We start from the raw sequence: 26,656 nt of genomic DNA, 5'->3' as shown, positions 1-26,656 counted from the left end.
ATCACCTTCCACAGGGCTTTGGAAATACACCATAATGTGTTGCCCCCAATCCAACCTCTTCTTCATCCATTTCTGCTGCACTATTTAATATAGGACAGCAGGATTTATGCAGGGGCCTGTATGAATCAACAACAACAAAAGAAACCTTTCCAAAAAGTAATGATCTTGGCTCAACCCTGTGGTTATTAGAGTAATCCTGAGGGGAATAAGAAAGCCAAATTTAAAGAAAAGGAAGGCTTTAGCAAACAGAGAGAGATAATATTATGGGGAGATGAGAACAGAAAAGTGGAAAATAAGAAAGCATGGAAACTTGCATTTGCTTTCAGCCTCAGACTTTCCCAGTTCCTTTTGATTAACCATGCCAGGGAGACTGCTTCTGCTGCTGCTTGCTTTTCTTTCAGAAATTCAAGCATTGGAATTCCACCCAGCTGATAAATTATGTAACAACATCAAGAATACACAGTTTATTTTTTTAACTTTAGTAATATCTCTGCCTGAACTTTGTAGTAAAAGACCTTGGAGAAAATGTTTGTAGTTCATTTCTTGATCAAATAACCTGAAAAATGAGCTAAAAGACAGTGGAGCAGCATTATAAAAACACAGAAATGATTAAATTTTTGAACTTCACACACATCAGCTATCTAAAAAGAAAAATATATATGAGTAATAACAGGACTGTTAAAACAAGCAAAGAGATCTATACAGACATTCAGTTTTTATTTTTATAAAAAAAGGTCAGATTTATTAGTGCCAATGTATGTTCATAGAAGGAAACAAAAACTAAGCTAATTTGAGTAGCAACTTACATCAAAGGATATCAAAATAATATTTCTTGTAAGTGAAACATAATACTTCATTTAAACTTGATTCTTGCAAACTAGAAGTCCTTGTTATCTGTCTATGAAGCCTTTAAAGAAAAGTTGCTACAGTCAAACAGGGTCCTGATAGAACTTGGCACATAAAGAAACAATTCCATATTCACCCATACAATACCTCTCACTCTCCTGGAGCACTCATTCATACAATACTTACATAATGCATATACATTATGACTAGAGCCATGTACGGCCTAAAGCACATAGAATATCTCAGTTCTAAATGTAACATATCTCTACATCAAAAGCAGGTCTCTGTATTTACAGCAGATGATCTCTCTCTGCAGATGGGGCTTTTGCTTGAAGATCCTTTTGTTAGTGTATGCTAAGATGCTCAAGTTGTCCAATTATTTATCAAATTAGGAGTGTATCTACAGGAAGATCTGTCTGATTGTGTGCGAGGATTCTAAGGCAATAATAGTAGTTGTTCCACAGGAATAGCACTGCCATTGCAACCCACTTTCCATCGGAGCAGTAAAGCCTTCCTTCTCCAGATGCAGCCAGGTATAGTGAGACATTCATGATCTGCAAACTGTTGGCTCAAAAGTCTAAAACTTCTTGGTTTTTTTTTTTTTTTTTTTTTAATGTTCATGGAATAGCACCATAGAAATTCACACTTGGTATCAAAAAGATCCTGGGTCTGTTGCTTCGTTCTGCTTTTTTAACCATCATGGATAGTCTTGCTCTTAGAAAAAAAAACCTAACAAAAACCTCTTTGGGAAACTTGTCTTTTGGACACTACTGCAGCCTCATTTCTGAGTAACTGAATCCAGCAAATAGCTCATTCACAAAAAGGTCCAAAGAAATAAAGCTTAGCAGTGGTTTCAAACGTACTGCTGAAAAAAAAATTCAGTAGGAGGAGTTTCAGATGATCCTTGACCATTTCTCTTTTTCATGGATACAGATTTTGATTCAGGACAGGTTTTTATTTCAGTCTCTTTCTATATTCAGTGCAAAATAAGAGCACATCATCGGAGATAGCTTACTTAACCAGTAAACCAAACATTTTCAGATGCTTACACAATTAAAATTCAGTCAGCTAGTGACTGGTCACTAGTGATGACTGATGTAACAGTTCAGACTTCTCAGTCATTAGTAAAACAAAATACTCTATAGATCAGTTATGTTTCAGAAGTAGGATTTTCCAGTTTCAAAACACTGATAACCTGATACGACAGGTGAATTTGTAAAAAATACAGAACAATGCAGGAAGGCCTTCCCATTTCATATCTTCTTCCAAGTCCTTGTACACACAGTACGCAGAATTTGAAGTCAAAGCAACTAGGTAGAAGGACAGTATTTGAGTGTGTGACCTAAAAGAGCTTCTCTTCCTTCTAGACACCATACAATTGTCAGAAGGAAGAATGATCTAGAGGGTCACTTCCCCTGAATGATACTGATTGAATCCACACGCAGTTCTAGCAAATACTGGACCATGAAAAAAAGCTTTTTTATTCTCCCTGCATGCCAAGTCCTTTCACAAGCTCTGCAGAGACAGTCAAGTATGGAGCCTGCACATCGTCCTCTTGACTATTCCACTGGGATAGGTGATTTTCTTCTTTTATTTTATTTCAGTCTCTGGTATTATAAGTCAGCATTTCAACTGAACTTATATTAATCATTTGTGCTAATAACTTCAGTTTTTTTAAAAAATGACATGCCTTCCTTCCTTTCACTGTGCGTTCTTTCTTTCTCACTCTTTTTTTCTGGCATAGAGGTTCTTGTGTTATTTTTTGGTGTGCATGCTATCTGGATATTTTATACTTCTGTATCGTATATGAAATCCTTTCTTGTTGATCGTATCATCAGTGTGAAAGTGAAGTAAAAGAGATTCTCCTGCTGAATAAATTTCTTCTGGTGGCTAAAATAAATAAATAAGAGAAAAAAAATTATCTGTCCTCTCTGTGTATTCATACACTATGAATATTATGAATATTATGAATATTATTATGAATATTATGAATATTTCTCTTTTTCTGCTACACCTTATCATGTAATTCCACTGTGTCTCATACAATGCCATCTGTCATCATAGGACAGAACAGTTCTGTCTCATTGTGCTCTCACTTATAGGCTAGAGGCAGACTGAGGAAATAACCTAACTCCTAGTTTTTCTCTACTTCTGCTGGAGAAAGAAAGTGACTGGGCAGGACCATATACAATATTTTAAATTTGGATAAAAAACAGAGGCCAATACCTATTTTCTATCTTATTTTTCACAGCCTTCATGATGTCCTATTGTATTACTGAAGCACATTTATCAGAAGTAGCAGCTGAACTACCAATTCCTTCTTCTAAAGTTGAGAGGGTGGTAATAAGTACTAACATACATATTTTTCCCATTCCAGTTTAGATAATTTTGCATTTTATTTTCAATAGATTTTCTATTTAATTGTATCTATCCCATGTGGCATCTGAAGCCATTCATTTACATCTTATCAGAACCAAACCACCACCAATGCAAAACCATTCCACCCCAAACCCCCAAAAGAAGAAAATAATTCAGACCATTTTCTGGTTTGCTGCCCCTGTACTTTTAAACACAGTAACAAAGTAAAATATTGTTTTGTGTGAATTAGTAGATTTTAGTCAGTTGTAGCATTTCCCCTAGAATACATCCCCTGCAGCTCAAGTGGAAGCACCTTTTGTGCATCATTAATTAGTGTTCAAAAATGTGCTAAAAGGATTTAAGCCAGTTTACAGGTAACTTGTCTGAATGACTAAGATGTTTGATCCAGCTCAGAGGCTGAAAAAAGTGACACATAATTACTTAAGAGCTCCCATCATCTTATATAGTCTTTGAAGCCTTTTATCTAGGCAAAGAGTATATGTACAAAAGTGTGCCTGCACTGGCACACATATAAAGAATTGATGAGGACTTGTGGGATCATTGCATTAGTTTTCTCAAGGCAGGCAGCCAGCAGATCAATGCAAGTCTAAAATGAGAAATAGGATACAGCATTTTCAGGGCGTCCTCTGGCCAACTTCATCCATGTCTTACAGTTAAAACATGCCAGAATGAATATAGGATTTCATGGCTTTCTTAAGGCCCATATTAATCACCCAAGTTAGGAGCATATTTTTTTTCCTAAAATCAGACTTAAAAGTCAATGAGCATACTATAAATACTCCCCAGCTGCCCCTCCTACTTTAAAATATGGCTTCTTTCCAATTCAAAGAACTTTAATGTAATAATTTTTAACACTGATGCATTTCCGTCTATATAAGGAAAAAAAGCTGCTAACTTTTATTTGTGTGCTGATAGACATGCCACTGCCAGCTCCTTAAAGGTTACCATAACATTATAATACTTTGGTCAAAAAATACATGAAAATTTATTGATGAAAATATTTCACTACTACTACAGGCCTGCAAATTTATTCATTAAAATATGAGGTAGATAATCTAGTACCCTTACTATAAGGTGTTTTAACTGAATTTCACGACCCTTACCTTCCTCCGCCTTGTCTTTCTTATCTTTTTGTAGAAATGAAAAATAAAAAAAAGTTTCTAACTATTTACTTACCCCAGATCCACAAAATCGACCAAGTCTCACTGCTGTCTTATCATGACCATCAAAAAGCTCCACATAGTCGTAGCCACAGTCTGCCTCTTCCTCAACCTCAAAAGTCTGGAACATCAACTCGACGCGGGCGCCGCGCTCGGCCACCAGCAGCCAGTCGCAGTCGGCCTGAACCGGGTAGTTGTTATCACCAAACTGAGCATGTGAGTACAGGTCTTTGGGCTTCAGTTCAGCTTTCAAACGACCACCACACTCTAAATGAAGGGGGGAAAAAAAGATTAGGAAGCCTGTTCAGTACAAATTTGTGTTTTCTTTTCATAGATGCACAGTCTCATTCAGGCTGTGTGCATTTTAATGTCGCAAGCACGTTAATCAAACAAGCTGAGAAAGAAGTACTACACAGTATGAATAGAACTCCATCATTCTGAGTTTTCTTATATAAATTCTCTTTTATAACTAGAAAGACTTGAACATAGTTCAGAATTTTCAACTGAAAGACAAAGACAGGGAACACCAAAGGAATGCTACTTAAGCAATATGACAGCCTTTGAGTAGGCACTGGAAAGATTCCTGTGGCCAGCAGAACAGTTGCTGTAAGGGTATCCACATTTCAATGGTGGTGCTTCCACAGGAGTTAATGACACCGTTTGCAAGTGATAGGGGAGGATCAGATCCAGCACACTCAGTCAGTGATTGAATGCAAAACTTTTTTGTTTCACAGTAGTGTCAGCTTTAACCATAACGTGGCATCTGGAGAGCCAGCTCAATACTAAACACCACTGCAAAGCTGGCTGCCTTGTTTGCTGCCTTGTGTAGTTCATGAGCAGGCTTTTCTCTGTAAAAGAGTGGGCCAGGAGAAAGCTGCTGCTACCAGATGAAGTCTTGTATCTGAAAGCCTGTTCTTGAGGCAAGCCTTTGGCAGGAGATCCATGCCTTTTGTCAAAACCATTATTTTAGCATAAATCTCTATTTGTAATCTCTCAGTTGCAAAATGGATGTGGGGCTTTAGAGCTTGTTTATAACTGCTCAAAGAGTTCAAAATTTAAATATTAATTAGCTCTAGTGTAAAGGTGAATAAGGTGTAAAACAAATAAGTAACAGTGTCATTAGAACCCAATGAAGAACAGATGAAAATTGTACTTAAGAAAAAAATGCATTGTTTCCAATATGCACCACATTTCCAAAAGGTGGGTGCAGGCTTTGTTACTTTACATGTACGAAGATTTCAATGCAAATAGAATAATTTTGGTTTTGTTTCTCATCAAGAACAAATCATCTCTTACAGCACTTGATAAAATCATCAAGTGCAAATGAGCTTGAACAAAATACTGAGAATCACAAGTTTAGATTTAATTTTTATAAATAAATGGATAATTTTACCTGCATTTAAAAATATGTAAATATTATTGATTGATCATTTTAGAGTAACCTGAAACAAAGAGCAATATTCAAATCTTTCTAAGCTTTGGTGAAGAGAGACTTTGAATTTTACTTCACGGACTCCACCCACACTAAACATGACCAATTGCACTATTATATTGCAAGGAGTCACATTTCAGCTAAGAGTTAATAACGGTAATGACCAAATCCTTACTTTTTAAAAAGAGTGGGTTTTTTCTTAATAGGGTAATGAAGGAATAAAACCAGGAAATATAATTTAGAAGTAATCCATTATGCATGAATAGTTCATAATGAAATTTCATTTTTTTTCCTCTTAAAGAACAAATAAGAGCACATGATAAAACATTGGCAAGAAAGATAGTTCAAACAGTTACTTCTCATTGATATTCTAATTTATTGTTTTTTCTCCCTATTCTGAATTTCATTTGGAGTTTTCTGTTGATGTTTTGGGGTTTTTTTGTTGAGGGGAGAGGGGGTTTGTTTTGGGTTTATTTTTTGTTTGACTGGACTCTTGACAACATTAGGAACATCTCACTGCCTCAGACAACAAACAGCTGCAAACAAGACAACATTTAATGAACTGTCTGCATTCTTTCCCTCTGCTTGCTACAGAGGACAGGAGCTTAAAGGAAAGTTGTAGCCATGCAACCACAGAAAATGGCAATTCCTCTTCCCCTGCCCTTCTCTCACAGAATATAGCCTCATATTTTAGAATAGAAATTACAAGCCAAATTTTCAGTTTCTTAAGTATTACGCTGTAGTTTCAGAAGCCTACATTTAGCCTGCCCAATAGGCTCTGCACTGGGACACATGGGACAGGCACAGAGCAGAGCTGTGCAGCACTGCCTGCTTAGCCTTGGTGCTGGAGCTGACCCATTGTGGCTTCCATTGTGCAGGCACAGCTGCCCTGCTGTGGAAGGGTGTTTGCTCCTGACTGCAAGGAAATATGTCCAACTTGTAAAACCATGGTCATCTGGTACCTTCAGTGAAAGACTCTTTCTAGATCATCTAAGGCACAAAAACCCTCTCATGTTTCATTACCTTTCTGGGGACTTTGAGGCTTCTTTCAAACATAAGAACAAATTGAGCAGTAGTTTCCTGATTGTTCAACAAGCCAGACAGTTGGGAGAACCTTAAACCCACACCATCTGAACTAATGAGACAAGATTATAAATTTGATTCAACACTCCTATACTGAATTATTATAGCTATTTTGGAAGCAACACAGGCATCTAAACTGAGTGACATCCGAGAGATGTCATCCTCCCAGCACTGACAGATGTGAATAGAACCTACAGTAGATCTGCAACCTCCTAGAGCAGTGGCTGGAAGCCAGGCACCATAAATGAAGCTCTCCAGAAGAGAACTAGATGCCTGAGTTAGGGCAGACAGATCACTCCCTGAGCAATGATGTTTAATGTTCTGTCAGGAGCATTTTTATTAATTCTTCTTGGATGGGTTATGCCTTTTCTGAGAGGAGAAAATATGACAGAATCTCCTCTAAAACTGTATTGCACTTTCAAAACAGCATTTTATAAGTTTTGCTCCACCCAAGGAAGCCTTTCTAGCCAGTTTATTTTTTAAGATTTACTGTATTTGCTGCTACATTTTTATCCTGTTTTCTGAAGTATTAAATGGAAATTTTGAAATCGGATAGCACTTCAAGCCAAAAAGTGTCATAGAAGGGAAATCATCACTGACAACTCCACTGGAATAATAAGGGGCCATTGAATGATGAAGATGCCAGGAATGCAGCAGCAGAGACAGCTCTGGGCACAGAATCCAGCTACTCATTCACTGCTGCTGTGTTACAGCAGTCCTTTCAGTGAGTGAGTTCTGCCAACATGTTAGAAGTGATGGGAGCAGCTTCCTCAGCACTCCCTGTCTGTCTGTACAGGTATACAGGATCAAACACAACCTTGTCTGCTCCTATTGCACACCATCAACCATTTTTTCCCAGAAAAGATGAACTAAGGGAGTACAATCCTCGGCCCATACACTTATTAGGGATCTGCTCATTCACATGTGCCCACAGCACAGGGGTAAAATTCTCACAGAATTCTCACAGAGGGTCTGTGTTTGGCTCAAGGCTGGAGGAAGAGAGTGTGAGAACTGAGCTGTCCTTCATTCAAACACTATCTGCAGGTGCATACCAGAGATGAGGGCTCATCTCAGGGAGCAGTCTGTGCAACAGCAGCTGACAGAAATCAAAAGTTTACCTATTAAGGAGGTAAACTTTGTAGTTTTTTATAGCATTCTTAAAATCTGGGTAGATTTTATTTTTCTCAGTTTCTCAGAAAAGCACATGCTTGTCCATGTTATAAATGTTTTTATATTTAAGGCACATAAAATTTAGCAGGTCATAATAAAACTTGCAATCTTCAGAATTTAGGGAGTGTATATCTGAACTTTGTTCACATACTGATTGCTACAGTTCTGCAAACTGAAAGTGAGGACAACAAATGAAACAGCAGCTTTACCATACCTGATCTAGCAAGAGTTCTGACCTTTAATTATATACTCTAAGGTAATTAAAAATGGGTAATTATTACTTCTATCGAAATTTTCATCTAAGGGAAAATGTTACTGTAGTAGGGAAAGCAAAACATTGTATGCTTGTAAAACAGGATTTTCCACAAGAAAAAAAACTGAGTTACAGGTAGCTAAACTTTTCACTTTCAAGGCCCAGATCATAAAGATTTCATATACTGTTGTCTACTGTCTTTCTCAGAAAGGGAAATTAAATTACTAAAGATTTTGAATTATTTAGAACAAATAAGAAGGAAAAAAAAGACAAAAGGCCAGCATTGATACATATGAGGATTTTTTAGCTGAGCATTACACATCAACTTGCTGGATATTTTGGGTAATATCATATTACACTAACCTTGTAATATTACAATTACTTTATTATATATTATTATATATTATATAGATAATATATTATTAATATAATTATATTTTTATATAAAATAATATTATATTTTATATAATATATATTATTATATATTATTAGATTTTATTACAATGTAATAGAACTCACTACCCTTATAATTCTGTTCATAACTATTGCCTATCATTAAAACTTATCTCCTAGAAGATATATTTATGAAATATTTTCTGAATTATTTATTGCCTGGATAAATAAGAATGAACTCTGGAAAGTAAAGACAGACATTATAATTGAAGATTAAAGTAAACGTCAAAAAGCCCCTAATCCCCTTGTTTTACTGCAGGCACTGGATGTTCAAAGGTTCAGCACTAGAGGCCACTGTAAGCCAAGCAACATCAGGGGAAAAATCTATACACTGAAAATGTCCCAGAAACTCTATAAATGCAATTACAAACCACTGTTTCCAACTTCAGTGACTTCTGCCAAACAAGAAAACTGAATGGTAAATATGAAGAATATTATATTCTAAAGGTCCTAAAAAGTCTTTAATGTTGTTTTTTCCTTATTCTTCTTTAGTTTGTCTTTTGTTTTAAGCACTACAGGAAAGAAATATCTGTTTACATGAAACCCAGATTTTTGTTTAAGTTAGAACAGGAAAGTAATGGAGGTGCATCACATGTCCCAGTTAAGTGTTGTCATTACAAATACAGTGAAAAGATATTCAATCTTTTATGATCTCAAGTCAAGAATCCTAAGGAACCTCATTTCTTATTTGACTGTATTTTAACACCTTTTAATTTCTCACCTATGAGAGAAAGAGAGACAGAGAGAAAGGAATATCTAAAATATTAGAGAATACTTTCTGCAATCTCAGACTTTTCCTACTGGGTTTAAGGCTTCATTAGATACAGCTGTTACATCTGTGAACTCATCCCACTCCTACAAAAAAAAAAAAGTCTGCACATCAACCACTAAAGAACAATGGGTAAGTTATTAGTAAAAAGCACACCATGATCTCTGACCTGTAGAGTGAGTTGCTTGGAAGCCTTTTCTTTGAACTGAAGCATCAGAAATAAAGCGGAGGAACATTTTGTTTCCAGTAGCAATGAGAGGATCCGGTATTTTATTGCCACATAAGCGTCCCAGGATTGGCGATTTTTCACTTTCACCATCAAACACTTCCAAGTGGTCATAAGCACATTCTTGATGTTGCTCTATTTCAAATTCATTGAATGTCTAGGGGAAAGAAAAGTAAAATTACCCATTGTGGGACTGTATTTACACGGTACATACATATATATGTTAATATGTTGTAGAATACAAGGATGCAGTTAAAATGACAGATTTAACATTACTGCTTCTACAAGCCTGTAGAATTGAATAACATATTGATCTTATTGATCTTTTATTGGAATAAAAGTTAAGGCACTGAACTTCAAGAGTGCATCATCCTTCATACAGAAAGGCATTAGCATCTTTATAAAAACTACTACCTATAATAGAATACTACTTATAAGAGAATATTAAATCTAGAATAGTACTGCCTTTCTGCTAAATTTGCACTGTTTTTAGGATTATTCCAAATTTCACAGAGCATTCAAAACAGCAAAATGACAGAAATTACTATTCCTTGCATTGTTGAGGATTGATAGAAACATCTGCAAAGCATAATGGCTCCCCCCCTGCCCTTTTCTAAAACCTACATCACACTGCAACTAAAGCCTCTGAGAATGACTTTTCCACATGAAGTTTTATGCATGAAAGCTATATTTTCTAATCTATTATTTAGAAATTTGTTTTCCTATTCTTAATGATGTTTCAGGCTTCACCCTTCATGCTAAGGTCACATTTTTACTAGCAAAAGCATTGTGAAAAACAACAAAATTGTGTTAATTGTCTGTTGGAACAAACTTCAGCATTTCCAAAAAGTGTATGCCATGCCTGACAGAAACTGTTAACACACATACAACTAATACCCACATTTCAGATCTGGAAAACTATCTTCCAAGACTAGAATGATATAAACAAAGCTATTTCAAGGGGACATCTAAGATTTTTCAGATAAGACTTTTTGACCAGGGCTAAATTTCAACAACCCTGAAGCTTAATATCTGGTAATTTCTCCTCATGTGAACACTGTGAAGGCAATATACATCTTTGTGAATTTTGTATAGAGTAAGCAACAATTTAAGGTGGAATTCAAAATATATTTTGTTCAACAGAACAGCATAAAACCACCAAGTACACATGCTTTCATGAGCAGTCATGTAGCTGACCGTTTATGAAAAAAAAACTTCAGAAGGCCCCAAACAAAACCCCATAACCCAAACAGAATAGGATTAAGAAACAATAATTAAAAGGAATAAAACTGAGCTATCAAATACCAAGAAAATATCACAATTAAGCATTCTGTCTGGTACACCAAAACAAATCTGACCTACCAAATCACTTGTGGAACCCTGAGAGCGTGAAATGCAATGGTAATTTATATTAAAAGCTGACTAAAGAGTTAACACATTTTTTTTTCCCCAGTGAACTTCAATACTCAGAATACCACTTATTTTATGTGAAGAACTGTGTGATGCAGCGAATGCAGGTTCATTTAATGGTGAAAGTTTGGGGTTTACATTAAGAGATTGAAACTGCGGAGGCAATGAAAACAGCTGTACAGCCGTCACTCCTGCTGCTCTTAAATTGTGGTCAGCCATCCTACTTTTATGATGCCAACTATGTGTTGTCATTCATACCAAAATAAAATCTGATGGATTAAGAAAACCCCAGAAAGCTGAGAGACTAAGTCTCAGTAAGGGAGTTTCTTAAACACAGTGTTGAGTCAAGCCAACTTGGAATCAATGGGAGCAATAGGCATGATCCAAGAGCAGCCTGCAGAAATTCATTTTTTTTAGAGGAAAATTAGATCTGTTTTGTTGACTTCTCACCAGCATGAAAAAAAACCCAACAAAACCAACCCTCTCCAGGAAGCATATCTCATTATGAACTACAAGGCACACCTATTATTTTTAATATTTGACTTCTCACTGGGATTCCCAAACCTGCAGAAGCACAGTACATGTTATATTGGGTCCCTCAAACATGACCAGAAAAAGTCCTAAATCTGTTGTGGGTATAGCAATCTATTCTAGCAATTCCAAAGGGAATGCAAAGAAAACTTGCTTTTTAAAGGAAAATCTGATCTTAATGCACGTAGTCCTTTAAAATCAAAAAATGTCTGATATTTTAAAATACCCAAAGACAGTTTTTTAAAGGTCAGCCAGTTGCTTGCAGGTTTGAAAGAGGAGAACTGACATCAACTTCCCTTAACCATAACTGAATAGTTGCTGCCAACAGAGTTCACAAATGATCTAATAAAGTTGGTAGTATAATTAAATCACACCCTCTCTTCCTGGGACAAATACTTTTGAATTCCTACCCCACCATGACTATTTTAACTCCATGTGATATGTCTCCTTAGTGGGAATATACTCAGAAATGTTCCATATAGCTTCTGGCCATCCAGCCCTTTCTATCTACAGCACTCAACCAAGTAGATACGTTGGTGGCACTTATGGACAGCTGCCTGGAGGGGACACTTAAGTCTGTCTCTTATAAACATCCGGCTGATTAGCTCACGGAAATCAGTCGCTCTGCTATGTACATTTTCAAAGCCATCTTTATCTACATGCTTCATTTAAAAGTTCTGAAGTGCATACCCTTTTTTTTCATAGGCTTTTTAATTGCACCAAATACTTGAATTTAGCCCGTACAGGAAGACACTTTTCAATGGTTAGCAGAGTGAGGGCAATCACAACAAAAGATTAGTTTCTATACCCACACCCATCTTGAAAAAGAAAGCACAGCCTCACAAAAGTGGTTTGTTACCATGAAGTAACCAATCCACTTCTTCAATCTGAACAAGAAAACTATGAAAAGTAAACTTAAACACAGTGTGAAAGAGAAAATAATCACCCAATGTGGAATTATGGTATTAATATTATTGATATGGGACCTCGCTGTACTGCACAACTTAAAGATATTGTACACGCAGAATTTAGTAACTGATCCTACTGGTTTGCACAGAAGAGCAGATCTCAGGCTCTAAATCATGGAGTAATTGTTGAAAATTCTATCTAGTAAAATTCTGTATATTTTTTCAGTTCCATTGGCAAAAGCCAATTTAAAATACGTTTTCTTTCTAAAGTAGACCATGGAATATTTGGCTGAAGATATCTGAATGTTGGAATTTCGCCTGCTGAGGGTATAAGCATTGGAAAAGGTTTTACAATAACATGCCTATACCTGGCTGGCTTTAGTTTATTCAGCCAGTATGAAGAACACTTGCTCAGAAGCAGCAGTAAGAAGGCTGCCTGAATTAGAAACCTATTTTTTAACCCTTGGAATGGACAGAGCATGCACACCACTCATTCTCCACCACCACCATGTCCTCCAGTACAGTTCAACTGTTTTACTTTTGGCAAACAGGGATCAATACACAATCCCACATCAGCACCAGTAACAGGAGTGGTTTAACCCCAGGCAGCAGACAAGTCCCACACAGCTGCTTGCTCACTGCCCCACCAGTAGGACTGGAGAGAGAATTGGAAGTGTGAAAGATAGAAAACTTGTGGGCTGAGACGAAGACATTTTAATAGGGAAAGCAAAAGCAGCTCACACAAGTAAAGCAAAACAAGGAATGAATTCACTGCTTCCCATGGGCAGGCAGGTGTTCAGCCATCACATCTGCCCCACCACCACTCCAAATACCATCCCCTTCCTCCTTCTTCCCCCAGTTTGATATCCTGAGCATGATGTCTATAGTCTGGAATATCCCTGTGGTCAGTTTAGGCCACCTCTCCTCGCTGTCTCCCCCCCAGCTTTCTCTGCAATCCCAGCTTCCTTGCCAGCAGAAAAAGCCTTGGTTCTGTGTAAGCCCTGCTTAGCAATAGCAAAAACATCTCTGTATTATCAACATTGTTCAGCTCAAATCCAATACCAGCCACTGTGAATAAAATTAATTCTACCCCAGCCAAAACCAGGACAAGGGGTTAGGGTTTGCTAAGGTTGGCAGTTATGAGATTGGAATATACCCTTCATCCCTGCACAATTACTGCCTATTGCTTGTACCTCTGAAACAGAGATATCTCTCTTCTTAACTTTATTTGCTCCAAAACAGTTGAAAAATCAATTTAAGAAGTTTAAATATATGTAAGGCCAGCTTTTCTTGTGGCTGTCCTGCAAGTAAGCTGCAGAAGACATGCTGGGGCTGAGCTCAAAGCAAAAACCCTATTGGCAGGACTGTGCCTTTGGCCTCATACAGAGGCCACATAACCTCAGTAAACCTGCAAAGCCATCTAAGCTCTGCTAGGTCTGTCTTTGGACACCAGCACTGTCCCCAGCCAGCTGGACACCGAATTCACAAACCTACTCCAGGCTGCTCTTCTACTTAAGTTAAAATTTGAAACCACTTTAAAATGAGAAATCCAGATTCTCAGAGTTTTTGTATCTTTTTTCCTTCTCAAAAAAACAGAACAGGAAAAGGTGTGTGTAGAGGACTGCTCATAACTCAAAATTTTGCTTTTTCTATATATTGGAATTTGTGTAAATGGCTTCTGCCATATTTGCCAAAACTTTGCACAAGTTTTATGAGTTGTAACAATGATATAGTAAAGTCTGACAGGAGGAAAGCGTTCCTCCTGCCTTTGCTGTAGAGAGTATTTCCAATCACTATAAACTTAAATCACAACTCTATGATATTGAGTAGTCCCTGTTGGCCAGAAATGGACAGGATTCAACAAGTTTTTAAAATAGTTTACCTCTGGGATGCAAACTGACAGTAAGGTTTAGTAACAGTTTCATATCATTGAGCAGTCATTTGAGAAGCTGACTTGATGGAAGAAAAGCTGAAAAGGAAGGGAAAGCAGAGACTCACCAGTTTGACCCTCTGCCCAGGGGTGGCACTGATTTCCCACGTGCACTCCTTCCTGCTGGGATACTTGTCAGGCCAGTTGGGACTCGTGATGATGCCATTGGGACTGTGGATCTTCTGCTCACACTCAGCTGTGCCAATAGGGATAGCAGCAGTTAATCTGGGGGTCAGCATTCAGAAGTAGTCAACAAAGTACTATTTTTTGTCAGGGCAGCCACCAAGTGGAAAGGATATTTAAGAAGATAGGTAAGCATACTTTTCAGAGTGCATAGTCATGTTATTCCCCTCAGGCATGTGCTTTAGAGCATTAACCCAGCATGTTTCTTTATGGATTGTTGTGAAACATACACTGCTGTTTACAATGGATGGCTTTTTTTCAGAGAAAGTCTTATACAGGAATAAACATAAGATAAATATAAAGGACTTTCCCATTCCCCCCACCCTACATACAAGTAAGTGTGTAAATCCATATGAAAATCTCACTACTCCAACTTCAAAAGAAATTTCTCAAACAATTTATTTTTTTCTCTTCTTGGTAATTTTCACTGCAACTTCAGAGCAATCAATTTGATTTGTAAATCACAGCTTCTAGGTAAACATATACACAGTGTGAGAACAGCTATAACTAAACTGTAAGTATGTCCAAAGAGCAGCCTAGTCACTGAATTTGCAACTAAACCACTAGCACCCAGAACTAAAAGAAGGCATTTTTGTATTTACTTTTAGCAATCTCAATTTGCTTTCTAAATACCATAGAATTCTTTGAAAGAAAAAAAAAAAGACCTTTTAGAGTGGGCAACCAAAACCAGTGAAAATGCAAATAATTCACAAAGGGCATGTCTTTACTCTCAGATTAAATCCATGCTAGAAAACATTGAGACATTACAGCAGCTCTCACGATATTGGACACTTGAGGTTCATTTGCAGAGAATTTAAATTCTACTTAAGTCCCAAATCTATTGTTTTCTTGAAGGTAGCCACCTCGAGAGAGACAAAGGAAGAAAGATGTTCAGGGCTTTGCTGGAACTTAGATTGTCTGAACATGTCGCCTAAAACAAACCCAGAAAGAGTAGGTACGGTTTCAACCTGGCTGTGAGGAAACCAACTGCTACTGATAGCAGCTAATCACAACTTTACCAGGCTTCTCTCCAGAAACTCTACCCCTGTGCTTAACACAGCCTTAGATAAATACTTTATCAGAGCTTTAAATATTCTACACTTCACAGAACTATTGAAAGTAGCACTCTGTGCCAACGATCCCAAGTTTTCCAAACTTCATTCCTGTGGACCTCAAACTCAGCCCACACAAATGCTGGGGATGGAGGGGATGGGAAAGGGGAGGGGTGTTGTTGCGTTTAAGCCCAAATGTCTAAAACCCCATTACCGAGAACTTCTTTTCCTTTCTTTTGCTTGAAAGGAGAGCTACAGAAAGCTTTCTGTGAGACAGCTGTGTAACCAACCACTCCACTGCCTTCCTGCTCACCTTCCTTGCAGTCATGTTTATTTTCGTGTAGCACGAATCCGTTCCGGCACTGGCAGACGTAGCTTCCCACTGTGTTGATGCACTCGTGCTGGCAGCCCCCGTTGTCCTTGGAACACTCATCCTTGTCTACAAAACACACAACAAGCTCAGGTGAGCACACAGCTCCCAGCAGACCTTGCTACCAAGAGGAGCACGGAGCCTGAGGCCAGAGCAGGATAAGCTACAGCACAGTCACTCTTCCCAGTGAGGCACTTTTGTGGTGCCTTAGTTTTAGGTCACTCTTTGCTCAGCCTGCAGCCTTGCTCTGTGGCACAGAGTCTGTCTCATCTTTCTAGAAATTGAGCACTAGTTCCTAAGGGAGAAGAAGACTAGTAAAACAAACAAGCTAGAACAAAGGAGGTAAGAGATTGACCAGCTTTTACTCTTTCAAGTGGTCTAGCTGGTAAAAGTTTCATAAATATCCAGTTTTATCTTAGTAAACAATGGTAGTGTAGTTTACAGACAACACATATTATTCCAGCTTTGTGCAAATTCCATAATGGTGATATCTTGAAAGGAACACATAGATCAAAAAAAGACTTTAACTTCTACACATTAAACATGTAAGAAGAGAAAGATCTCACATAAGCTTTTCTAATAAGTTGGGCTTTTTTCCCCAGCAGAGTGACAGTGTGCTTTACTTTTAATGAATCTGGACATTATAGACCATCACAAAAAGACAAACATTTCATTGAAAGAAAAAAAAAAAGAATTTGGCATTAGTTAGTTCAAGAGCTACAATGTAGCACACAGTTCTGTTTATTAACATATAATCCTTCAAAAGAGCTTTTAGTGTGTTAGAAATAAAGCAGAGAGTAGTGAAGGAAATATGACCTGCATTAAACAGCTACAAATTCATTGCATGGAAAAAAGCCAAACTAGATTAACAGGCTGTCATAGTAGCAAGAGGCCTCTGCTGCCATGCTTCTATGTCATTCAGCTGTTCTTGCTTTAGGTGAGGCTGGTCCCTTTAAAAGAGGCAGACTTCTCCTGACATGTATATACACATACATGCATATATGTGTGCACATCTATATAACTATAAATGTACACACACATATGTATACATTCTTAGATATAAAAATATATGGTTATTCTCCTGACATGTATATACACATACATGCATATATGTGTGCACATCTATATAACTATAAATGTACACACACATATGTATACATTCTTAGATATAAAAATATATGGATATAAATATATATACATATATGTATATAAAGACACACATGTTAAACCTCCCCTGTATTTTACTAAATGTGCCATTTCAACATGTAAAAAAGAGGAGGAAAAAGAGCAAAGGAATTTTGGTCATCCCAGAGGTCTGGTTGTTGTGGGTTGGAATGCAGACCATTTACCCCCTTCAGTCTTATTTACCTTGGAAAGCAACCGTTAACATTATCCCCAAACAAGGCAATGTGATATTTCACACTTTACCAGGTATGGCAAGAATTTCTATAGATTAGAAGCCACCATGGATGATTTAAGTCTCTTTTCACTGTCTTACTCATGCATTTTTTTCCGTGCCCTTACTGATGCTCATATTCAGTAACTCAACAAAGGAAGTTTGCATTGTAATTGCATACACGTCATCTTCCTCTGCCGAAATGTTTTTCAGCACTTGACCTGTTGACTTGCAGGTCTTTCCATAAAAATCAGCTTCTACTTATAATACAAGATGATAATGTGCATTTATAGGTAAATTCTGCATGTCAAACCCAAGCATCCACTGCATTTTGTACTGTAACTCTCAAATCTGTTTGCACCTAAAGTTTTCGGAAGCTTTCTGCAAATGTGAACAGATCTGAAGGTTAAGAAAGAGTTGAAAACATAGATACCTCTTGGAACCATACATTCAAAGAGATATTACTTGTCATTTTGATGATGAAAGGAAGCACAGAAGCTCCACAATGCACTGTTTATGCACCTCGCAAAGCAAGTCCCTAACTGAGGTAGCAAATCTATGCAATGTCGAACCAAAGTCATAATTTTGCAAAAGCAAGCATTATCACAAATTAATTCCACATTGCAAGTGAAGAACAGTAGCAATCAACTGAGAAATTAGAACTATTATGAACAAAATTCTTCAATATTTCCCTCCTAAGTATTAGTTTGTAATTTTCCACCAGAATAACAAAAGGAAAGGAAGGCAAGCTCAAAATGCATTCAAGTTAGGTTTTCAAGTACAGAGTAGGCACACAAATTCTAAATAAATAAAAGCCCTGACCATTTTCATCATCCACCAAACTCTATAAAAACACTGAAAAGTATTTTAACTTTAGATATGCTTATATTCTGCAAAATAATCTCTTAAGAGACAAGCGCATAAGCAAATAGTCCCACGTTGGATGTCCTCAGAAATAAAATAATGGACAGAAGGTACAAAGGAGAAGTTTTGGAACACATTTGAGCTACAATAATTACTTGTACATAGTTAATCAAGGATGCAACTGTTGAACAAGCCTTCCTCACACTTCATAATTGAGAACAGACTTTCTGTCAAATTGATTGCCCAGTTTAAAAATTTGTGAAAAAACCCCCAACAATTAGTCTGTATTAGTTACAAGAACAAATGTTTTGCCATGTAAAAACAAAACCATTTGTTATGCTGACAGATGGAAATGAGTACCCCCAATTTTAAATGGATACTTTCTTTCTTTTCTCATTTCAGTACCCAGAAGAAGGAAAGATCCATTCTCAAGAAAATAATACATTGAATCATTCTGAGGACAAATGGTCGTACCTCTGAGACCCTCAGAGGCCACCAGTCTGTGAATAATAGGTACTCGGCCTGAAGGGACCTGTATCAAGTCCTTGCAAGATTCAAAAACAAAAATTTTCTCTTTGCAGGCAGCTTCCTTGTCTGTGGAAAAAAACGTACCAGGATGGCACCAGAGATGAGTTTTTGTTCAAGGCTAGAAACATTCTAGCTTTCTCTTTTTAACTGCTCAATGAATACCACCAGAAGAGATGTCCCAACAAACCTCATTTTTACATTATATCAAAACCCATGTATATTTTGAATGCTATGCAGAGAATCACTCATGTTTATTTAAAACACTACAGTAAGTCTGAAACCTATGATAAATGGAAGCAGTTTAATGACAAACTATGACTAATCCTCAGGTCATCTTTTCAGAAAGATCACAGAAAAAAAGGGTATTTAAATATATATATATTATTGTTATCTTTTTGAAATTATTTAAAACTTCTCTAGTCTTACAGGCCCAGTAGGGTGTGCTGAGTCCTGCAGGGACTTACTTCGAGGTCTTGGTCTTATAAAAAAAGCGGGAGACAGAGGAGGACAGAAGAAAGACAGAGGGAGAAGAATAAAAAACTAATTATTGGAAGCCTAATATCCAATTCCAAGAAGCTTTATTATTTTTTTTTTAATATATATTGACCCCCAGTTTTCTCTCTTTATCTGAGAAACGTGATTATAAATATACAATAGATTCTCCATAGTTCAGCTAGATCCCTGCAAAGACTCCTAACTGAGCTTTCTTCAGAACTGTCCCATCAAATGTAAATGTTACAGAATGCTGAAAAAAAAAAAATTCTCACTTTCCAGTAGCACCTGTCTGGCTGTTAACACTACTTTACAGCCAAAAATATAATTACATGTTGTCTTGTATCAACATAAATACCTTCCTAATGCAGGTCATCTGTTGCCCTATGTCACTGTTTGCTTTCACAGTTTATCACAGCAGGTTTCAACCACCCAAAAACTGCTTTCTGTCGTCTGAGCTGGAGCTGGGCCATGCTTCCTCATCTCTAGCTGTGGTGCAGAATTCACCACCAAAAGAGTTGCGGAAGAAAAGAGTAGTTCTTTGGCTGTGCTTGAGGAACACTTTTCAGTTCCTAATCTTCACATTAATTTAACTTATCCACCTTTCTATATTGCTAAGCATTGCATATGGCCTTTACTGGTGAAAAGAGTGCAAGATGCAGTGTTTTACTCATTACATTTTTTGTCATTATTTATGTCTTTATAACTAAGTGCTTCCACATCTATTGTGATTCAATTAATAAAAATGGTAAATGTCTGCAATCAAGTGTCAAAGTATTTCTACACAGATATCATTCTAAAATTATAGTAGTCTGAAGTTTAATATACATATAAACAGGCAAAAAACCAGCACTTCATCAGCTGAAAAATTCTGTCATCAACTCCCAAAAGTCAAAATACTTGAAGTCTCAAGTCTGTTCTTTATTGGCAGATGAATAGCATATCATGCCCATATTAAGGAATTCAGGGACAAGAAAGTAACAGTGTTTTCTGACAGTCCTAAGATGTCTGATTAATTATTTGGAGATGGCATCTTCTTTTTAGATACTTTAAGTTCAGAAGTTTGATTTTTCTCAAGCATTACAAAATTTCTGTTTTAATCAGAAAACATAGTCAAACAATGAAAGTCAGATGACATAGAAGAATGGAACTTGCTAGAAATTAGAATAAATGGAAGATAGTTCAGAAAGAATAAAAATAAAATACTCATATTATATTCAGATATTTGAAATCATATGAAATGCTGGCAGGAATGTGTTATGAAGCACTCAGTAACTTTACATACTTACAGATTCAAAGGCTTTTTATATCAAACTATCTTTTTTTTAATGGGATTAGATATATACAATATCTAGGACACATAACACATTTCTATTTATTGAAAAATACATTAGTTCAAACTTATCCCTGACTAAAGAACTTATTCTGTGATCAATGACATCACTTAAAAATTTCTTTTTGAAATTACCTTGTGAGGGAAAGATAAGAACATTTCTTTCAGAACTGAAATATATAAGGGAAAATTAGTTGTGAAGAATTACAACCTGATGCTTTTTAATCCATGACCTTCAGTCTAGTCATTCCCCAAGACACAGCATTGGTGGAACCTACTCATTTAAAGAAAATCACTTGAGCAAAAGAAATAAATTCATATGTGAAGATAAACTATTACTTTAATGAAAACCAAAATTTAACTAACTATAGAGGTATAAATGACCAGGTTGTCCAGGAAACACAACTTCTGAACCATGGAGCTTATATAAATTACTGCACTATCATTGCTAGTCTTATCTGAAATATCTGTAAGATCTTCAAAAGATTCAACAAACTTCATTTGCAGTCTTTAGAACTTGAACATGTCAATATATATTCCTGTAAAAAGACAATGTGACAATTCCTGCTGGCACAACTAGACCAACAGAAAATGACTAGTTGTGTGCTTCTAGGAGGAAGCTCTGTTGTGTGCACATATGTATTTACTACAAATAATGAGTAAACCTTGAATGCTTCTTGCTAATGCAAATCATAAATTTAAAAGTAGGAAGTGTTACTATAAGTAAAGATGGATCTTTGGAACATTATGACCAGAGAAATGTGGTTACTAGGAAAGAGATATACTTAAAAGAGATCAAATGTTTGTTATGTCTTTGTATGAGAAAAAACACCTCTTTCCATATTTCATAGTTGCTTAATAAAAGCATCAAAATAGTCATAATAAGAAAATACTGAAAGTCTAAACCGTTTGCCTTGGTAGATATTTTTTTCATTTTCCAAACCACATTGCTTACACATTCTACAGATTCTTATTAGTGATAATTATTAGTTATTAGCAGTCATCAATGAAAGACCATTTCATTTCATTTTTCATAAAATATTTTTAGCAAGAAAATGCTAATAATGGTAGTATATTTTACTACATGCGAAGTATAATCAGGATTCTCCAGGTTTCAGAATTTTCACTGCTATCAAAAAATCTGGGGTACGATTCAACTCCCAAATTCTTCTGTTTGACATCTGGTTTAGGGAGGTGGGCAGATGGAACTGGTGTTTTTTGTTGTTTCACACAAGGTAAGCTACCTATCCCTATGTGTGCGTGTAAACACGCAGGAAAAACAAAAAGCAAACTTTTGCTACAAACACTGAGTGGTCTCCTGCCAGAGCCAGATTTCTATATTGCACACTCAATGGGTAATTGCAGAGGCCACTGTTGAGCAAATATTTCCTCACATCTTAAGCTTCACTCATGTGTAACTTTATTCAACAGTCTAAGTCCTCATACGATATAAACTTCCACCGCTCTGATCTCCCTCAGTAAAATTACACTCATAAATAAAAAGACATGGGGTTTTTTTGCAAGATCAAGATCTTAAACCCTGTTCTTCTGCAAAACATTAAGAAGTGCAAAGTTTGGCACAGATGTAGCCATAATGTTAAACAAATGTTGTACCACAAAGTGGTAATTTCCCAACAAATGGAACACATTAAGAGACATGAGTAGAAAAAATACAAGAGTACACAGTGTGCAATTCGTATCACTTTACAACTGGGATTTGAAAAAACCAGCAACAAAACTTGGGATAAAAGAAATCTAATAAAAACATAGAAATACAGTAAATTTTCTTTTGTCCTCTGTATCTCACAAAGTTTTCTTGCTTCTGCTGTTACTTAAGTACATATAGATATGTTCAATATATTTTCTACAGACATTACAATTCAGAATGGTATTTTAAGACAGGAGAGTGGTGTATGTTTATGCAAATAAAACTAATTCAAAGCTACCAGGAAAATCATAAGCAAAGAAGCCACTCATTTTCATACCAAAACTGTGGTCACTCCACCTAGTCAGTGGACGCCCAGAGGTGCTGACAGGTATTCAAGGGTACTGTTCCATACCTGAGAAGAAGTGTGCCTTGAAACCTTTTTTTGAGACAGTGTTGTCGGAGCGAAACTCGATGCGCATGTTGTTGTACTGAGAGGTGATAACTTCAGGCACTTCTGTACCACAGAATTTACCGTGCAGCTTGGAATCAGAAGAAAGGCCACTGCGAACCTCCACATAATCATACTTGCAAACCTGAGAAAAGAATGAAAGAAAAAATAATTGCCTAATCAAAATAAAAGCACGAAGCTGTTTACAAATGCCAGAATTCTGATGGGTATGTGTATTACTCCTGAATAACAAATCACCAATATCCTTCTTCACTTTCTCCTGATTCTGAAAGCATTTGTAAATTGTTACATTTGCTAATTATAGGGAAGAATGTTTTAGGGTCACTAACACATAGCTATACTATGAATTATGTTCCAAATTTTATTTTTATAGATGTTGACCTATGTTTAATATCTAAACTTCAAGATACTTAAAGTATTTCCACTTCATTTAAAAAGCAAATATTCCATTGACAGCAAACTAAAATCTAGAAATGTTGATGCTAAAAATTACACCTATCTGTGTGCTATAAACCACATACCCCATACCTACAAACCTTCTACTACTTGCATCTTGAAGATGTTTTTTAAATATTAATTTTCACCTAGAAACTTACAAGGTAAGTTTTCATCATCACATATTTAAGATATATTCATTTATTTCCAAATATATAACTTTCCACTATTAAAACCATGCAACTTTCACCAACAGTAGCATAGCTATAATTTGGAACATGATGCATGCCATTTTTATTAAAAGGTTAAAAATAAAGTAATATAATGTCATAAAAAAAAGCCTTATGCAAGGTCTAGTTCTAATGATAATACTTTCAATACATAATCCCTTGGTCAACTTAAAGCCATCCAGCCAAAAACTTCTAAGCTTCTTAGGCTCAACTATCAATCATTTAATCAAAAATGTACCAGTTGTCTGCAATTAATAGCTTAAGAGAGAATATTGTCCAGGAGGATTCATACAGAGCTTATATTGGTCCATTAAATCCAAGTTGTATTTGAAAAATTGCAATTTCTAGTCAAAAAAAGTATCAGGGGATCTGGAAGAGAACAATAGAAAAGGATGTTTTGGCCTTTGTTGTTCTCTCTCTCTATGAAAAATTGTCATAATTTCCAATTGGTTTTAATACACTGAAGATGTAGATTAAACTTTTATTGTTACCGGAAGAATTTTCACATGTAGCAGAGTTGAAAAGTGACTAATTCAGTCGAAACTCTTTCTGTACAGTATAAAGAACACAAAGATTCTTAAAACTTGAGTTACTGCCACATGTTAATCTATACTAATTGGAAGACATATTTCTGATAGTGCTTGTGATTTTCAAATATAGCTCACTACGTTGATAAATCCCACCAATTCCAGCAATATAATAGTATTGAGTTTTTATGGTTGCCTAGCTTTAGATCAGAAATCAAATGTAATTTCAAATAGATCTAACTTCCTCTATACTACACTGCCCTGAAAAAAAATTACAAGTTAAACTGCAAAATGTAAATGTAAAATATTAAAATGATAATAGTGTAAAAGACATACTAAACTTGGTCATAAATGGAGGACCTACAACAAATAAAATACATTTACAAACAAATCCTCCTATAACAAATAAAAAAAAAATAGAGTACTTGATAAATTTTATCTCTGCACTCAGAGATTTCATGTCTGCACTCAGACAATATCTTAGAATTTTCCAGATATTATGTTTCTTCTCATTTTCACAGGCATCTCTCCTTAATGCTACTATTTAACAGTATGAAGCCAAGATTTAGTAGCACGAGATGATCAAATGCCAGTTCTGATTCCTGAAACGCATTTAGAATTTTTCTGTCTGTTTATGCTGAATGTCTTTTATGACCTTAGAGAAGTGATTTCACTTCATTACATGCCAGGTGTTTTCCTTGCAAATCTTGCCCATGTACCAAGAAAGGGCAAGAAAAAGGTTTTTATGACTTGTTCAAATGGTAATTAAATTTCAATTCTTTGGGACTTTTAAGCTTTTATTACATCTCTTGCACTTCTACTAATAATGATTACAGGACATAAATGTAAAGTAAACCTCACTGAAAATCGGAATTTCATGGACTTGAGAACCCACTTCAAAAAATTATGGAGGGAAAAAAAATCGGACATTGTTGTCTCTGAAAATAATACTGAGGTATTTTAGAGAAGTCATGGCTGGTTTGGTTCTTAGTTATAAATCAAACTCCAGCTTTTGTACCTTCAAATACCTCTGCCTAAAAAGTAGGCCATCTTTATACTAAATACATTGCTACAAATTTATTTAGAAATAAATAGAAATGTCAGAAATAACATCCTGGGATTTGTGTTCATAATGCCATGTAGAAAATGTGCATTTAAACTCAGTGGTTACAGCATGTTATGGCTGGAGTGTGGTGAGGGAATTCAATGATATGACAGAGAATTGCCTATGAAGCAGAACAAAAAGTGAAAAGGATGTTGAAACACACATTTTACTGCTTCTCATCCCAAAAGCACTGCAACACCCACCACTTTGTTTAAAGCTGTAAGGAGCATCCTTCAGCACATGGAGGGCTCTGCCCTGTCCCTTCTCCTCCCTGGGCAGAAGATCCCCCATGCCTCTGGGGGCTGCCCAGCTCAAAAACTGCTGCTGTTCTATCGTGTTCTATCTATTTCTGGTACTGCTCACTTCAAACTATTTCCCCAGTGAGATACTTGTAAGTGATTTAAATGCTCCCTCACTCCATCACTAACCACAGCTCATGTGTATTCTTTGTAGTCAGTCTGTAAAGATGATTTGGTTTCTCCAGATTTTCTTCTCTTGAATTCTTTCCAATATGCTTCAGCCCCATTTGCTCTGTTTTATTTTGTTGATAAAAAAAGTCAGCTGAGACTCAGAACACTTTTTTAAAATTTCTTGTAATACATATACATTTCAATGATATGTAAAAGAGAACTATTCTTTCCATGTTTGTTTTGAAAGAATCCAGAAACAGTCCCAAAACGAAAACAAGAATATCCATGCTTATTGTCAGCATATGAAAGGTCAGCAAGGGTTCTATAAGACAATATCCATTTCTGAATGCTTGTGAAACCACTTAGAGTGTAACAGATTGTGCAGCTCTTCGTTACTTACTTCATTCCCTTCTAACTCAAAAAACTCAAACTTCATTGAAATTCGGTATTGCGTTGGGGCAACCACCTGCCACACACAGTTTTTGTTTGGAGGATACTCTTTTGGCCACCCTGGTGTGGTTATAGTCCCATTTAGCTTTGTCAGGAGTCCTCCACAAGCAGCTGTAAAATTAAAAGAGAACATCATTTCTTGACTGACAGTGTGTTTTACTATAAACAGAAACATGCTAAGAAGAGTCAGTCCTCTCATTACTTATATGCTGCAATGCCCAGACAGACTAATCAGAATCTTGCTTTATCATGCTTGGTGCAAACAAAGAGAAAGAGACAGCCCCTATCTTGAACAGCTTGCAGGTTTGTGGGCAGAGATAAGTTTCAGGACTACACAAGACGTTATCATATTCATTCTTTTCCCCTCCCTCCAGAGACTCTGGTTATTCTCTCACAGCCTTTCCCAGGCAAGTCCTCTGACCTCACTGCCCTCCCCAAGACCTTGACCACCCCTCTTCTGACAGAGGGATACTTAGGATGTGCTTCTCTCCTTCATTACAGATGCAGAATCAGCCCTACCTGTCTCAGCTCATATGGCTGTATATGCCTCCCATAACCCACTAAGTAGGGTCACTTCTTTGGAACAGCAGTCACATACACTTCAGTCACAATTA

The 26,656-nt window shown here is 36.5% G+C and overlaps 1 protein-coding gene across 1 annotated transcript in view; it reads right to left on the bottom strand.

Annotated features, from left to right (window-relative positions):
- Window positions 1-698: 698 nt before the first annotated feature.
- The window catches only part of TLL1 (tolloid like 1), a 125,581-nt gene continuing 99,623 nt past the window's right edge, over window positions 699-26,656 (bottom strand). Inside the window, exons 15-21 of the mRNA XM_071432012.1 lie at window positions 25,993-26,153; window positions 22,829-23,009; window positions 16,099-16,224; window positions 14,619-14,746; window positions 9,715-9,928; window positions 4,402-4,652; window positions 699-2,736 (exon numbers count right to left, since the gene is read on the bottom strand). Of these exons, the coding sequence (XP_071288113.1) occupies window positions 2,602-2,736; window positions 4,402-4,652; window positions 9,715-9,928; window positions 14,619-14,746; window positions 16,099-16,224; window positions 22,829-23,009; window positions 25,993-26,153 (1,196 nt within the window). The 3' untranslated portion in view covers window positions 699-2,601. The remainder of the gene's footprint in view (window positions 2,737-4,401; window positions 4,653-9,714; window positions 9,929-14,618; window positions 14,747-16,098; window positions 16,225-22,828; window positions 23,010-25,992; window positions 26,154-26,656) is intronic.

The sequence above is a fragment of the Agelaius tricolor genome, unplaced genomic scaffold (assembly GCF_023055355.1).
Source record: "Agelaius tricolor isolate 1412-34295 unplaced genomic scaffold, bAgeTri1.0.p SCAF_8, whole genome shotgun sequence".
Taxonomy (NCBI): domain Eukaryota; kingdom Metazoa; phylum Chordata; class Aves; order Passeriformes; family Icteridae; genus Agelaius; species Agelaius tricolor.
The sequence above is the reverse complement of the archived record's forward strand: the minus strand, read 5'-3'. Positions and strand labels throughout refer to the sequence as shown.